The 17017-nt window shown below is 36.9% G+C and overlaps 1 protein-coding gene across 3 annotated transcripts; it reads left to right on the plus strand.

Annotated features, from left to right (window-relative positions):
* Window positions 1-1111: 1111 nt before the first annotated feature.
* LOC104595557 (xyloglucan glycosyltransferase 4) lies at window positions 1112-4852 on the plus strand. 3 transcript variants are annotated; one of them, XM_088900618.1, is made up of 5 exons: window positions 1112-1221; window positions 1538-2287; window positions 2971-3279; window positions 3366-3770; window positions 3862-4852. In XM_088900618.1, exons 2-5 carry the CDS (start codon window positions 1652-1654, stop codon window positions 4498-4500), a joined length of 1989 nt encoding a protein of 662 aa, XP_088756744.1. In that variant the 5' UTR covers window positions 1112-1221; window positions 1538-1651; the 3' UTR covers window positions 4501-4852. The 3 variants fall into 3 exon arrangements, with proteins under 3 accessions (XP_088756744.1, XP_088756745.1, XP_010254632.1); XM_088900619.1 differs by having other exon boundaries at window positions 1130-2287; window positions 3862-4330; window positions 4448-4852; XM_010256330.2 differs by having other exon boundaries at window positions 1130-2287.
* Window positions 4853-17017: the final 12165 nt, after the last annotated feature.

The raw sequence follows: 17017 nt of genomic DNA on the forward strand, positions 1-17017 counted from the left end.
AAAGTCAACAATCCATTGACCCAGATAGTTGAACTGTCCATTCGTTTAATGGTTTTTGTCCATTTATTTTTATTTTTAATTAATTTTTTTTGTCAAAACGGCCGTCCATTCAAAACAGACGGTCAGACCATCAACCCAGAAATCGATGGCCAGAATGATTCCGTTTCAGAATATTTGAGATCGTAGGCATATTAACGTATATATATATATATATATTTTGTAAATAGTCCTTAGCCTCCATTTGGAAAGAGCCTAAATGTATATATACATTTATCAAGAATGCATTTGTGTCTTGACATTAACAGCAAATACAGATTCTAAGACATGTTTACAATCAAATTGAGAACAATGTTTGCAATTTTGCATCCAACCTTTACACTCAAAGTTGATCAATGTTAAAATGATATACTCCAGTCTTTGGGATTTGTGTTTGTACATGTCACAACTAAAAATCAATTGGTAAGAAAGTAAATTTATCAATGCAAAATTAAACCAACTTTCATTTGCATGGACCAGAATGTACTCTATATATTTGTCTTCGCGCTCTTGCCAAATGGTGCCTTAGGCCCATCCATTCAACCAAAACAGTGGTGCATTCTAAAAAAGGATGTACTTTTTATTCAACTTAGGCTGCATTTGACATTCCTTATTTTAAGGACTTATCTCGTTTCTGCAGTTAAAAACTTAGTGTTAACGGGGGCATTTTAACTGCAAAAAAGAAATAAATCCTTATAATAAGGAATGCCAAACGTAGGTTGCAAAAAGCAAAGGGTGGAGTGGCAGTCCCCACAGATTATTTACCATTTTCCTGCATAATGATTCTGTAGTTTTGAGTTTTGACTCAACGAGGGACCTACTCACGTGAATGAGACTAGAACCTTTCCAACCGTTAACGTCCATAACCACCATGTTGTATCCTATGGTTAAAACTTAAAAGCGGAACCTCACATATGGGGCCCACTCATGGTATTGGAAATCTCGATAATATTAATAATAGCAAGTTAGCAACAGTTTTCAGGGTATTGTTTGGGCCTTTGAGGGGAAGGGGATTGATTGATATCTGTAATTTGGCTGTATCTCCATCTTGCTGCCACTTCCCTCAGTTCTGTATTTATATAAATACCAATGGATGAAATGGGACCTTCCATTTCTCAACACTGGGAGAGTGAACAAGAAGCTACGCACTAGCTAGCTTTTTCACTTGCCTCTCAAGTCTCAACGGTAAGCATAAGCCCAGCAGATGAGGTTATTTTGTACTCTCTTGCTTTCAAGTTTCAGCTCTTTTCAGGCCTTATTTTTTCTTTTCCCTTGAAGCTTTGATGTTTCAGTTAACCAGTTCCTCGGCCACCCATTTGACAATCTCTCTCTCTCTCAAAGTTCAAAATCCAGATTCCAACGAAATGATGGACTTATCTTTGTTTTTTATTTTCTCTGCGGGAATCTTGTAACTAATTTCACCCTTTCCTTTCTATTACTTGTTCTCCAAGATCAAGTATGTACAGAAATTTTAACCCACATCCACTCGTATGTCTCTCAGGGATAATGATGTTTCAGGCTCGGTTTATACTCTAGATTACATTATCTGCTCTACAGCTTTTGTTTCGAAAAGAAAGTCATTCAGTTCTTTATATTTGGTACTTCTCTTGAAGAGATGGCTCCTTGCTCACTTGTAGTAACAATGGAGAATCCCAACAGCTTCTCTGTAATGGAGATCGATGGTCGTTCTTCATCAGTATTTCCAGAAAAAGCAAAGGCTAAAAACACTAAGCAGTTTACGTGGGTTCTTCTCCTCCGAGCTCACAGAGCTGCTTCTCGCCTTTGCTGGTTAGCCACAACTTTCTGGATAAAGCTTGCTACTGCTAACAAACGAATTGTCTTCTTGAGAAGAACAGAAGAGCCCAAGAACAGGGGAAGGTTGTTGAGGTTTATCAGAGCTTTTCTTGCTGTTTCAGTGGCAGCTCTCCTCTTGGAACTGTTTGCCTATCTCAATGGCTGGGATTTGGGTCTGATTCAATCATTGGAGGTTCAGGGAATCGTGCACTGGTCTTACCTGGCTTGGTTGTCTTTCAGAGCTGATTATATTGCTCCCCTGGTTATGGCGCTTTCAAAATTCTGCATTTTACTTTTCATGGTTCAATCACTCGATCGACTACTTCTCTGTATCGGGTGTTTCTGGATTAAATATAACAAGTTAAAGCCCACGGTAGAAGTAGATGCATTTGGCATTGAGGACCCTTCTGGTTTTCCTATGGTTCTTGTTCAGATTCCCATGTGCAATGAGAGAGAGGTAAGAAAACTAATCCAAATTGCATTCCTAAAATTTTCTTCTGAAAAGCATTTGTTGGCTCAGTGTATATTTGCCTAGTTTATGATCTCATAGATGTAATATAAGTAAAATCTGGTGAGTTCTGCTGTCCTTTGGTTGGTTTTCTGTTCTAGACTGAAGGAATCAGATTAAGAGGAAAAAGACTTCCAATTAGAGAACTTTGAATGAATTCGAAAATCTGTTACCTTTAAAATCTAGAACCCCCATACAGAAATATACTGTATCCTGGAGTTTGCAATAAACTTCTGGGTGGGTCTTTCAACAGTGAACATTTACTTTCAGTTTCAAACAGTGGTGTATTATAGAACAGTAGTTTGAGTTCCACCAACTTCTCAAATCTTTGTTTTTCAAATTAGAGTGCATTATAAACTTGTCCTTTTCGAATGATAGTTCATTTAAATCTCCTTGCAACATGCTTGCGGGCTTGTCAACCTTGACCTTTTCACTTTTATAGGTGAGTGTGTCTCTACAAATCTTTCAACTATAAACCTCTTTAAGGTGAAGTCCAGGAATCCTCTTATTTTAGGATTCCTGCTGTACATTTTTTTTGGTTGCTCACTTTCTTGTTTCCTTTACAAGTTGTCTTCTATGCCATCTTCTGAAATTGCTTACTGAAGAACTGATGAGGTTTGTATCACATGTAGGTATACGCACAATCCATTTCTGCTGCTTGTCAATTGGACTGGCCAAGGGATCGACTCCTAATTCAGGTCCTAGATGACTCTGATGAAGAGAGTGTACAGCTTCTAATTAAAGAAGAAGTTAACTCGTGGAACCAGAAAGGGGTTAAAATAGTTTATAGACACAGATTCATCAGGACTGGGTACAAAGCCGGCAACCTCAAGTCAGCCATGGCCTGTGACTACATCAAGAATTACGAGTTTGTTGCCATATTTGATGCAGATTTCCAGCCAAATCCAGATTTCCTTAAGCAAACAATTCCTCACTTCAAGGTAATTAATACATGATAAGCAATTCCCATCTCTGTGGTCTTACCAATGGACACATGCTGATTAAATTGTGACTACTGTCGCTCCAGGGCAATCCTGAGCTAGGTCTTGTCCAGGCTCGGTGGTGTTTTGTGAACAAGGATGAGAACTTGCTTACAAGGCTCCAAAACATCAACCTATGCTTCCACTTTGAGGTGGAGCAGCAGGTTAATGGACTCTTCCTCAACTTCTTTGGCTTCAACGGAACTGCAGGAGTGTGGAGAATCAAAGCTCTTGTGGACTCTGGAGGTTGGCTTGAGAGAACCACCGTTGAGGATATGGATATCGCAGTTCGGGCTCACCTCAATGGTTGGAAGTTCATCTTCCTCAATGATGTCAAGGTACTCTGTGAACTACCTGAATCTTATGAAGCATACAAGAAACAACAGCACCGTTGGCATTCGGGTCCTATGCAGCTCTTTCGATTATGTCTTCCCAGTATTATAACTTCCAAGGTTTTCTCGTTTTCATTACATTTGAAAACCATCTTTAACTTTAAAAGCCAGAAGATAAAATTCTGATCAAATTGTTTTTGTGTTGGTGCAGATATCTATTGGGAAGAAGGCCAACTTGATATTTCTCTTCTTCCTTCTAAGGAAACTGATTCTTCCCTTCTACTCCTTCACCTTGTTTTGCATTATCCTGCCACTGACAATGTTTATACCAGAGGCTGAACTGCCCACTTGGGTGATCTGTTATGTTCCCATTTTCATGTCCTTTCTGAACATTCTCCCAGCCCCCAAGTCTTTCCCTTTCATAGTACCATACCTTCTGTTTGAGAACACCATGTCCGTGACAAAGTTCAGTGCCATGGTTTCAGGTCTGTTTCAATTGGGAAGTGCTTATGAATGGGTTGTGACTAAAAAGACTGGGAGATCATCAGAGTCTGATTTATTAGCAGTGGCCGAAAAGGAATTACAAACTCTGAATCAAAAGCACCTACAAAGGAGGGCTTCTGAATCTGGTTTGACATTGTTGAACAAATTAAAGGAAACCAACAAGGTCCCTCTTGCAAGTAAGAGAAACAAGCTCTACAGAAAGGAGCTTGCGCTTGCTTTTCTTCTACTCACTGCATCTGCAAGAAGCCTATTATCAGCTCATGGTGTGCATTTCTATTTCTTGTTGTTTCAAGGGTTGTCATTTCTTGTTGTGGGCTTGGACTTGATTGGGGAGCAGGTCAGCTAAGCAGATTTTCTACTTGGAGTTCAGTGCCACATATATTGCTAGAGCTACTGCTGAAACTGTCGGATCCATTTCTAGTTACAGCACTTCATACTTGGGTTAACATTGGATTTCGGTAAATATAGTGATAATCAGGGAATATGTACGTATAGAGATTACACCACTCACCAGTTGGACTGATAGAAACCTCTTCCCAATCTATACTGGTTATTAATCATACAAGTATATCTGTATTTAAGAATTAAACCCGCTTAGATAACGAGGATCAATTCATATTGAAGAATGTATTGATGTTTTTTTTATTCCAAGAAAAGATGGAAATCAAACCCACTCAATGGGGTCAATTTCATGGGAAATCCCCTAAATGGTCTAAGATTTTGTTTCAAAATAGATAAGCCAAACCTTCTACAAAGATGGGGGTGCAATATCTGGTCCAACGGGAGCAATTTTAGCTTCAACTTGGGCTTGGGCTCCAATTGTTATTTTGCTGCACCACAAATGCCCTTTAAAATGTCTCTAATCAAAGGCCCTCTACGACTTGACCAATGCCTAGTCCCATGTGTGGTAGGGGTGAGCATGGGTAGGTTCAATTTGGTTCCATGGCAGAACTTGGAACCTACCTTATAGGGGTCGGTTCCAGGTTTTTGGAACTGGAACCTACCTTGTGAAGGTCGGTTCTAGCCTTAATGGTTTAATTTGGGGTTGGTTCCAAGGTCTACCCGTGAAACTTGTTATTTTTTTACTCTCCCCTTTCAAAAAAAAAAGAAGGAAAAAAAAAGGGAAACCTTGCCTTTAAAAACTTGATTTTCAATAGTGATAATATATAGTTTAAAACTTATTGTAAGTATATGTAAGTCAATAACATGAGGATCATAGAAGAAATCGTAGATAAGAATTGCATGGAGAAACCCTAGACGGGAAGAATGCTACAGTCAAGTCGGGCAAGACGATAGATAATGTTTAGGGTACCAAAACGACTAAGATAACTTTGCAACAACACAACAACACTTTACAAAGGCAATGCAAGGGTCATGCACTTGAGATGAGAATAAAATGTCATCTAGGACTTGCGATAAGCATAAAATGATAGTCAAAAAGTGTGATAATCATAGAACAATGTCACAGGCCTATGGCAAATGATGGGCATTGTTCAGGTGACTAACGCTTAAACACCTATTCACAGACAACTTACACTTCTTGCAGTCACAACAAGTTATAACAAGGTGTCTCAAGGATGGCTACTAAGATACCTAAACACGTCAGTCGACTAAAATTTTGTCCCTAACACATGGCCACAAGAGAACCCATGAAGGGATGTAGTCAACCCGTGTTATGCGATAATCCTCAGGGAAAATGAAACTTTATTCTTAAAAGATCTCATTAGATACCTGGTGAAACCCCAATGGAGTTTACTTGATGGTTGACGTGAGATGATCTAAGATCCCCTTCCCTAATGGGAAAAGATCTCTTTTGGACTCTTCTCTCTAAAGTCTTGGGATCTCTTATATAAAAGGGAGAAGATACAAGCCGCAGAACACACGAGAACCCTCACAATTCCCTAGCCGAAAACTCCCTAATTTTCTCTCTCTAGAGAATTAAGCCTACTCATAACTTTGACTCGAGATCAACCCCATCTTTGTATTTCAAGAAGACCATTCTCTATTGCCTTACCACCGTACTTACACTTATATTGTCTTTATTGATTGAATTGAATAATTTAATATGTAGATTATCATAATATATTAATATATGGTTCAAAATTTGTCATATAATTTAAATTTTGTAAATATTACCTTTTATATTATTTATTATACATATTCAAATATTATAATAAAAACAAATGGTCAAATCACTTAAGTAACTCAATGGTCAAGTGAGATCATGACTTCTGTAACATGAGTGTTTGGGTTCAAATCTTCATATCATTAAAAATATTTTGGGGTTTATTTCAAGTCAAGTTTGGTTTGAAGGCCAGTTCTACCAAGGCCAACCCTCCAGATCGGTTCCAAGGATTTGAAACCAGACTCTACCCTAACTAAAAATTGGGTAGGATCAATTCAAGATTGATTCCATTGAATTCCGGATAAAACCTATGCATTTGCTCACCCCTAATGTATGGTTATATAGGCTTATGCCTTTTACCCCCTCCCCTATGTGTGTAAAGAGACCCCTTCTCTCTTTTTTAAGTCTCCCTTTTGTCAGGTAATGGGGTGGCTCAAAATAATGAGACTCTACTAATTATGAAATGAACCTTGATATGGTTGACGCTAACTTCATGCATTGTTAGTTTTGGACTAGTCTGACCCATATTTTTCTCTTCCCAGTTATTACAGAAATGCTTCACATGTGCGCGTCTATTTTCACGCATCAGGACCTTAAAGACAAGGGCCCAGCCCATGAGCTGAAGAATGGAATTGAAACCGATGCCTAATAATTAAAGGATGGAGTGACCAAACGTTACTCGTTCTACTTAGTGTGGTCAAACCCTTTCAATAATCCAAATCCAACACCTTAATTTAGAGACAAATTTATGCTCGTAGAGAGACCAAATCAGCCCCCCACAATATTGTTCCCCACAGGCGGGGATGTGCTGTGGGACATTGTGGGGAGCTATCTTGTGGGGGCTGATTTGAACTCCATTATAGAAGGCAAATAATAAAAAAGGAAAAAAAATTAACCATTATTAGCTAAGGAATTTAGATTCGGTCTACGAACTTAATTACAACCCACTAACCCTTTTTACCCACCAAATAAAATGGAGAAGTCCTAGTTTATAAGGCCCAACCTACTTTACATTTTTTAGCCAAACTTGGGGCAAATTAATCGAGGCGAGGGCATTTGTTAGGATTTGCTTGATCGCATGGATGAAGATTTAGGGGACATTCTATAACATGAATTGTTTTTCTTGTTGCCGGTTTCAAAAGCAAATCAAAATTATTTAGTTTGAAAATAAGTCATTTCTCAAAACAAAAACACGAAAAGCATGTTCTTGGTTGTGTTTGTTTTAATTTTCAAAACTGAAATAAAAAACAAGTTCTTGAATCTGATTTCAAAAATATGTTTTCATCTGATTATTCAACTTCCTGTTCCACATAAATCATATAATTTCTATACTAAAAAATTTGTTTTTGCTTTAAAAATCAATATTATTTTTTGTTCCAAAAACATATACTAATTTTAAAACAAAATCAACTTGTTTTTTTTTTTGAAAAAAAAAAACAGAGTCTTTATTTATTTATTTTTTGCTGATATGACAATTCCAAAAACAAATAAAAACAAAAAACATTCATGTTGTAGAATGCACCCCTAATTGAAACAGTTTCTAATAACATTTTCCTTTTTAATTGGCCGTGATTTGTGCTGATAGAAAATAAGAGAGGAATAGAAAATTGACGGAAGGAAAAGTTATGCTATTGCTACGAGACTAGGTAGGATGCTTAGAAAGTAAGGCCTGGCTAGTCCTAGTCTCCCACGCCATGGTCCAGGGGTAAGTGGGTAACATGGGCTCGTCTGATCGTGCACCTGAATTTCAGGGTCTCCAGTCAGCAAATTAAGAAGGGCGTCTTATGGTATAAATAAATCAGAACCAATAGCATACAAGGATGTAATGGATGACGAAAGCAGAACAATACTTAAATTAGGAGTGTTTTCAAACCACGTTGATCCTGATGGTTGGACTATTTGGCTCGAGAATTGTCTAGACAACCTATTCCTTTTTAACCTTAACATGGTCCTTCGCAAAAAAAACACCATTGATTTGGTCAATGACCTATTGATCTGGGCTATTGAACTGTTGACCAATTTGATCCGTTCAATAGTTTTGACTTATTTTAATTATTTATTTATTTATTTTTTGTAAGTTAGAACAAGCCATCTATTCAAACCAGACAATCAAACCATTGACCTAAAAACCGATGGCCAAAACGGTTCTAATTCTAGATCATTTTTTAAAACCTTGCTTATTAGACATGAGAAAAGTGAGTTCAGTATCAACAGGCTTGGACTGGTTTGATTGGGCCGGATCGTTAGAATGCCTGGTCCACTAAAACCTAGACTATCCCAATACTGGGTTTTGAAGAGCCTGGTCCTCTACAGTCTAATACGCTTCATATGATTAACTATATTTAGACTTGAGAGATGTTATGCTACTTAAGTTTTTCTTTTACTGTATTGAGGTTTAATTGTCCTTATGTTTTTCATGAATTCAGATTTGCTCCTCATAAAATAGGTACTCACACCCACTTCAAGTTCACACCGGCACCCCACAGGGTGTGCCCTACAATGTGTCACAACACATCTCAACTGTACATTGAAAATATTTACCAATGACAAATATGGAAGATTTTTCCAATGCACTTTGAGATGTGCATGTAGAGCGTGTGTGGGGCGCTGATGTGATTTCACCCACTTTATAATTTTTGCAGCTGTACATCAAAAACATCTCTGTATTTATATGTTTTTAACAATTCTTGTTTTTGTTTTTAACAAAAACAAAACTATTCACATTAGTCTAACAACACTACACTTAGGGGTGCCAATGGACCGGTCCATCCAAGTCAAAATCCATTTGGACAGACCAATAAAATATATTGAATTTGGACGGACTGGACAGACCAATATAACATATCGGATTGGACCTGGTCCGTCCATAATGAATTTATATTGGATTGAGCCAATATCTAGTCCATTGATAGAAGATAAGAACATACATATCAATGGACCAGATTTGAGTTGAAACCAATTTAAATTAACAGGAATTTAAACAAATTTGGACAATCTCTGGACCGGTCCAAAATATTCATTGGACTGAATTGGATCAGGTCCATTTGTAATGGACTCATATCAGACTGGACCGGATTGGACCAAATCCAATCCAATTGACACGCTACCTACGCTGTAGGTTGCCATGGGAATAGGATAGCTCATAAAATAATTCAAGAAGCCAAATTTTTTATCTGACTCTTGGTGGAGGGTTGATAATAAGTCATTCGATTCCCTTTTACTTCTCCATATAATAAACCAACTGTTGACTGTTTTTCTTTTCCTTCTTTTGGCGTACCATAAAGTAAATCATAACCATGTGTTGAAATGATAACTAGGTAAAAAGAAGAACTCTTCTCTCCCTTGGGAATTATTAAGACATAGTTTCTTGAAATTTTCAATTTGAACCTCAAAAAGAATTACTTTAGCCCTTTCATGTTTTCTCACGGCTCCCTAACAGCATAAGAAATTCAGTAGATAAATTTGATCTGTTCAGGATGGACACTGCTGTTAATTAAGAGAGTGAATTTGGATATATTTGATTTGGGATCCTCCGACCTGGATTTATATATGAAAATGGCATAAGAAGGCCTATGAATGTTGGTCACAGCTATTTGGGGTCTTGGAAGGAATAGACTGGACACCATCTTAACTCTTACTTTGCATTTTCACGCTTATCAATGGCATATATATCAATACAATACGAGTTTCGGTCATATCGTATCGATACTTAGAAACAGCTGAAACTTTAGTTTTTTTTTTTACATTTTAATTTTTTGGGAAGCTTTTAGCATACCTTTTTCAGAAGATACGATACAATACGCCCCATATCAGGCATATCGTATCGATACTTTGAACCATACTCCTACATCAACTTTCTAGTTAGCCGAAGGTCCAGATCAAGTGTTTGACCCAAGGTCCAGAACAGTTTGGCCAATTGAATCGAAAAGGCAAGAAACCAAATAACCAATAGACTTGCTACTGCTGGACCCAAGGTCCAGAACAGTTCTATCTTCCATCTAAGGTTGCTTGAATTTGGAGGCCTTGATTATCAGCCTGGGCCCTGTGTTGTAGATCTAACCAGGCCCACGTTTGGCTTCGTGGACGCTATGCTTTTAATAGCCATGTAAAGCCCAAAAAAACAGAACAGAAAACACTCGTTCAAATATGGATCCGTTTGAAACTTTGAATCTTGGTCTAAAATGTGGATCAATGAGGAATCAGCCAATTTCGGCCTTGACCTACACAGACATGGTTGGTGTATGGTGTTGGTGATATCACTTTCATGTAAATCCAAACTCGAATGAACAAAGACATTGATTCCCTGCATATGTATGGAGATCACTAAGGCATCATTCTAGCTGTGATGAGGTATTAGGTACATAACATGTATGACATGTACGTATGAAATTAAATAAAATTTCAAGGATGGAGCTTTCCCACATGATACCTCCTATTTTTGCCACATGGACGGAAGATTCAGACCATCCATCAGATAGATGACTCACTAGATCGGCCACATGTTCAATTAATCCCAAAGTCAAAATATCATCACTATATCGTACCTTGTATTGATGACTAACCATTCTAATTTATAATTTTTTAATAATAAACATGAAGCTCACCTAAAAAGGACAAGTCATGTGTTCTAGACAAGCTTTCTTTAATGGAAATATTTTTAATTAAACATTAAAAATTAAGAAGGTTATTATTAACTAATCAATCTAGGATTGAAATAGGGTTGGTGTGGATTGGATTGCAGAATTAAATGCATGATCAATTCAGAGGATATTCTATGAATGGTCTGAACTCTGAATTGTCTGCATGATTCCTCCACATGGTTAAAGTAAGTAGGGCATGTAGTAGTGTAGGAGGTTCTCTACTTCACCATTATGAAGAAATCTTTCAATGTGAATATGTGATGTAAGCCCACATCTTTTTTCCCTTACCATTTTGAGACACAAGGGATTTGTTATATCAATTGAGAAAGAACAAGTTATTTAGATTTTACAAAATTAACACACAATTTACAAATTTATCAATATTGAGATAATTAAGGCACTATTTGGGTAAGCTTTTTCGCTTCTGAACTTCTGGAATTGAGCCAAAAGTGCTTTAAAAGTTTAAGAAGAGTTGCTTTTGAAAAGTGAAAACATTATAACCTGTGCCAAAATACTTTTAAGCCCCAAAGCATAAAGCTCAAAGTTGGGGTCCTGTACTTATGAACTTTGAAATTAAACACAAACCCTGAACTGAAACTCCTCCAAATGCAACCTAAACAAACAAAAGGGGGTCGTGAATCAGTAATGTAATGGTCTTAAATAGGTAAAATAAATGACTGTTTATCTCTCTGTTTTCTTTTGACTTTGCCGTGACTTTTTTCTGAGCATTACTCTGAGTTTATCAATGAATTTGGTCTTTTCAGGCTTCAAAAAGAATAAGGTTTCAGGTATTCTTTTTTCCCTTTTTCTTTCTGGTAATTCAAGCTTTAAGCATTATATAAAAGGGGACTAAAAGGAGCAGAAACAACTAGAATTCAAGAAAGTAAAGGTATGGAAGTCTGACCCTATCGATGGCCTCAACTCAACAAGTGGCCAGCACCATTATCATCCCTACCAACACTAATAATAAAGCAAGACTCCAAAGGCTGTAAAGTGTAAATGAAAGACGAGAATAATAACAAAGCCCATCTCTTCCCTTTCCTTTTCAACGCTGCAATCACCTCGTTATCAATATATTCTCAAATCTCAACGTTTGCAAGTAGTTATTGCTTCAGCCATGAGAAGAGAAAAGACATGGACTTTCCCTGCATCTTGGCAACGAAATGATGAACACCCCAATTCCCTTAACATCAAATCAAAGCGACTAGCCATTCCGGCTTTGAAGTTTGAACAGGAACAGGATGACGCACTAACAATATTGCATTAAGTTATAGTAAAGATGTACAGATTATATACACAGATGGGTGTCGGACTTGATTTTAATCGATGTCAGTTGCTGTGCTGAGCATTTAATGTCTTCTCTTTCCTTTTGCTGTTTTTTTTTTCAATACTAAGCAGTTCCAGTGTCTTCCCTTGAGGCTGATGAAGAAGAATAATGAATGTGCTTTCGTTTTTGGTGTCCTGACTGAACAGCACTATGCTCAGAATAAAGCTGCTGATGAATTGGGGGGGATCTTTCATCTCACTGTTTCATTTTGGAGTGAAAATTCCAGAGGGAAGGGAAAGAAAAAGAGAAAAAGAAAAAGGAGAATCAGATTCAGAATCGTATCTGTTATATTTATATCTGATCAGTTCAAATTGTTCAATCACTGGAAACACAGTCATCGAGTTGTTGCTTCAAGGGTCAGAAGGACTTCATTCTAATGGGGGACGCCCTGTAAGCTGTAGGTTCAAACCCCTGGCCCTGGGAAACAGAAGCATACTTTAGTTGTTACACTGTGGGCCGAGTGTCAATCTCTCTAAGTCGGCCCATTCAGCCCTTGTCCTCTTTTCTTAGGGGCCGTTTGGCAAATCTTTTTGGGAGGATTTTCTAATAACTTTGACAGTCAAAAGACACGTTGACCTTTTACATTAAGATCTGAACAGCCTGAAACCCATTTGATTAAGGCGTGTTTTCTACGTGCCTTTTCATGATAAGATGAATAGAAATAAACGCAAAATCTTCATTTAGAGCTTCTCAAAAATCATCCAATTGAAGCTTTTTGCATCGTTTTGGTGCATCAACTTTTGGTGGCTAAATCTATCGCAAAACAAACGAAAAAAACCGAATCATGATCTGTAAGACATATAAATAACGGACAGAATGCACAAAAAGATACATCAAACGAGACCTTAGTTATTTGAGAGTTGAATGTCAAGCCAGATGGTCGTACGTAGGTGGATTGGAGATTATCATCATCCCCTTTTGAAAAAACAATAAAAACATTTTTCATGATGGACAACTAAAATTAATGTTGAAAGCAACTATCATTAATGCAGAATAGAAGGTTCCCTCCACCAATATCTTGTATTATTTGAGGATATATGGTTATGACAAAAGAAAAAAAAAAAGATGGTTCTAGTGGCTCTGGATATCATCTATACCTTGGGGCTAATACTTTGTTGTGTTTCATTCCCAATTGTCAAAAGAAAATTCCAGCCAAGCCCACCCCACCCCACCTACTACTAAAATATTAAGAAGAAATACTGCCAAGAGCAGTTGCACAAATAAAAGCCATTTGCCATTTGTGTCTAGTGGGTTTCACTGAGGTGGGTCTAGTGTATATTATTGGAGCTTAATTCTTTCAAAGTAAATCAGAGTTGCACTTGTATACGGTTTAAAACGAGAGTTATTTTGCAATCAAAACCTTCTTTGCAACAAAACTCAGAACATGATGATGACCACCATAAATAATAATAATAATAATAAAATTAAAATATTTATGATTATTATTCTCACACTTGTACTTATCCTGAATTCCAGTTAAGAGATAGACTGAAGCCAGAAAAAGAGTTTAAGAGATAAACGGACAAAGAATGATGGGTTGGTTGCAAATTGCAATTACATATTTGGACCATATTCATTTGAACTAACGGTGGAAGAAATGTCTACAAATCATATGGTTACTGATATCCTTTTGTCATATGTTCCTGTCTTCTCTAACTGTTCTCTCTCTTTCTCTCTCTAAAACACTACAACCTTTCAAAAAGAAGAAGGAAAAAAAAAAAAAAAAAGGTTGTAAAGGTATTAATAATTGGCACGGAAGAAAAGTTCCACCGTCCTCAATGATCTTATATACCTTTGTATTGCATGTATTCCGTGAATATATAACTACTCTGTCAATCCAATCTATTCTCAATTTTCATTAATTTAGCAATTTGTATACATTTGCATTGTGCATGTACATATCTGTACTCGTTTTAAACTGAACCTTAAAATCATTTGGTAGGCTCAAATTAATAGAGGGCTTTAAAGCCCCAGTGGCCCACACTTTTAGATAAATAATACAAGAATAAGAAAGTAAAAAAAGGTTGATCCATCGTATCGATGGATGTTAATATATACATATTGTGAGCTGAAACGCCTCTTTCAAAAGGTCTCGCCAAGTGAATGGTTTGGATCTGTGATTTGATTTGATTGGGAAGGTGGAGGGGAGTCACTTTTAGTCTTTTAGGTGAATCCCTTGCCCTTCAACACAAGCGTCCATGAAACTGACCACCTAATTAATAATTAATCTTTTTTTTTTTGGTTTTGGTTTTTCTTTATTCCTCCTTCATGCAGTGCTCTTTCCTTTCCTTTCCTTCCACAGTAAATTAATTAAATAATTAAAACAAGATTTCTCTCTTTAGAAGGCTCTACTAATACACTTTTCCAATTCACCTCCATCTTATGCTATTATTCTATGTCAACCACCAATTAAATGAAATTAAGATCAGAGATGGAATGGGTGTTGATCAGATGGAGAGAATTTCCTTTCCAGTGGAATTCCCCATATTCACATATTGAGTTTTCTTTTGTTATATATTTGTGTTTGGCTTAGAAGTAAGAAGAGCATTTCTTGTTTTTGTGGCAAACACAAAAACAAGGCACATGAACAAATTGCTGAGTGGCCAACATGCATGTGGGAGCCCTTTAGGGCGCAACCTCAGCTTCTCCTCATTTGATATTCTTACATCTTAATTTATTCCACCTCTTGTTTACATATTTATAAAAGAAAAAGAAGAAAAGAAAAGAAGCCATTCGATATAGAAGTTGAAACCATAGTACCAATCTTTTGATCTTTCCAATGCATTGAAATTATACAAAATGTGTTTATTAGTATCAACATGCCCTCACAGTCACACAACCGACTCCATGCTTTGGAGTTTGGAACGTGTGGAATGATCTGTGAGATATCATGGGCTTGTGTGTCCACTCAGCAGGCAAAGTCAACATCTTGACCCTGATGAGCTCAGAAATTAAAATCGAGTGGGGTTGGATGGATCCAATGATCAATATAAAGATGCCAAATACTTTGGAACCAAAGGGGGCTCCACATGTGATCAAACAGTATATGATGATCCTGAAAAGGTGTGAAGTTTATTTTAACTTTTTGGGATAGAGGGAGTTGGTCAATCATTCAACAATGTGGAAGTGGTTTGAGCGTTAAATTGCACCTGAATTAGAATTTAGAAGAGAGAGAGAGAGAGTGAGCAGGAGAGAAAGAGAATGAATGAAAGTTTTTATTTATTTATTTTTTTTGGGAGAATGAATGAAAGTTGAACAGACACCAAATTTCAAATGCTCAAATCCCAAAATCTCCTCCCCACAATCCGTGATGAGTGATGAGATAGCTTAGGAAGGGAGGGAGGGAGTGGAGGAAGGAAGGAAGGAAGAAGCCACACAGCCCACAGGGCTTTTATGCTAGAGTGGGCCCTCCACGTGGGGGTGGGTGGGCATGGGGGTGCGGTGTAAAGGAGTGAAAGCAACACCCACGTTACTCTTTTGTTCTTTTCTATGGACTGGACGCTGCTCCACCCTCCCCCGCTCCCCTTTATTAATAATATTAATATAAATAAAATAAAATCCATGATTGCTCCTTATTTACCTCCAAATTTCAACTATTCCATGTTCATATATATATATATATATATATTGATTATGGCATCCGTGTTAAATCTCACACGTGTAATCTTTGATAAAGAGAAAATAAAAGTTGAAGTGATGAACACTTAATTAGAGTAGAGGGTCCATGTACGTGAGAAAGAATTAAAAACTAGGTTTGATATACAAAGCCTTGGGTGAGAAATAAAGAGTGGGGACACAAAAAAAGAATGAGGAGATCAATTGTAATAGTTGTAGATGAAAAAGAAAAGGTCTCAAATTCCATAAATAGGAAGAGAAAAAAATAATAATAAACTAAACTCTGTTTCATAATACCATACATAATGATAGTAACTGTGGATTTTATGCTTATTTGACCACCAACTTTTCTTTTCAGAATTCATCGGATGACTGTGGATCTATGTCCTTGTCAATTCTGACCTTCACCCTTTTTATAATTCATCCAAATGCACACAGATTTTTACATATTTTTCTCCTCTAATATGTTGGCTTTAAAAATAGAACAATTAAAATTAATTAAATAATAATAATAATAATAAATAAATGTTAACGCTAAGGGCATATAATAAACCTTCCTGCGCGTTAATTTACTCTCCTTCCAGTGTTCAGTGGTTATTAATTATTTTTTGTTTCATCAACGTTTCAATATCCACTTGTCACTTTATCTTTCTTGACCTTTTCTGTTGATTGTAGCAACTTGTTTTGTATCGTGAGTACGTATTTTGTGAATGATAATTTCCTTATAAGCTGAAAAGAGAAAAAACAATACAAAAAAAAAAAACGAGTAGAGGAGGACAAATGGCACCACTATACATGGAATTGTGCCGACAGCTGTTAGGTAATGTGTGACATTCAATGGCTTAACAACCAAATACCGTGGACAAATTTGCCACCAACCAGTGGATGCATTGGAGCGTTGTCAATTATTGCACCATCTCAGTATCTCAAAAAGAGTAAAACAAGGACGAACAACTTAATTAAACTTGTGTAATAAATGTAGAGAAGGAAAGGAAAGGGAAATTGCATACGGTTTCAAATGGAGTGGACGCTTTGTTTTTAATTTGACTTAGAGGCACTCTAGCTATAACCCTTGTATGGCAATCCTTATCATCAGAACTATTGTTATAATCTGACCAAAAAATCAAAAGGCTATAATCTCTTGAAATGTTTGCAT

Source organism: Nelumbo nucifera, chromosome 3 (assembly GCF_055504915.1).
Source record: "Nelumbo nucifera cultivar China Antique chromosome 3, China Antique-T2T, whole genome shotgun sequence".
Taxonomy (NCBI): Eukaryota; Viridiplantae; Streptophyta; class Magnoliopsida; order Proteales; family Nelumbonaceae; genus Nelumbo; species Nelumbo nucifera.

Excerpts from the sequence above, each read along its gene's own strand:
- LOC104595557 (XM_088900618.1), top strand. The coding sequence starts at position 1,652 with ATGGCTCCTTGCTCACTTGTAGTAACAATGGAGAATCCCAACAGCTTC. Across the intron at positions 2,288-2,970 it reads CCATGTGCAATGAGAGAGAG|GTATACGCACAATCCATTTC; the intron begins GTAAGAAAACTA and ends TATCACATGTAG. Across the intron at positions 3,280-3,365 it reads AAACAATTCCTCACTTCAAG|GGCAATCCTGAGCTAGGTCT; the intron begins GTAATTAATACA and ends CTGTCGCTCCAG.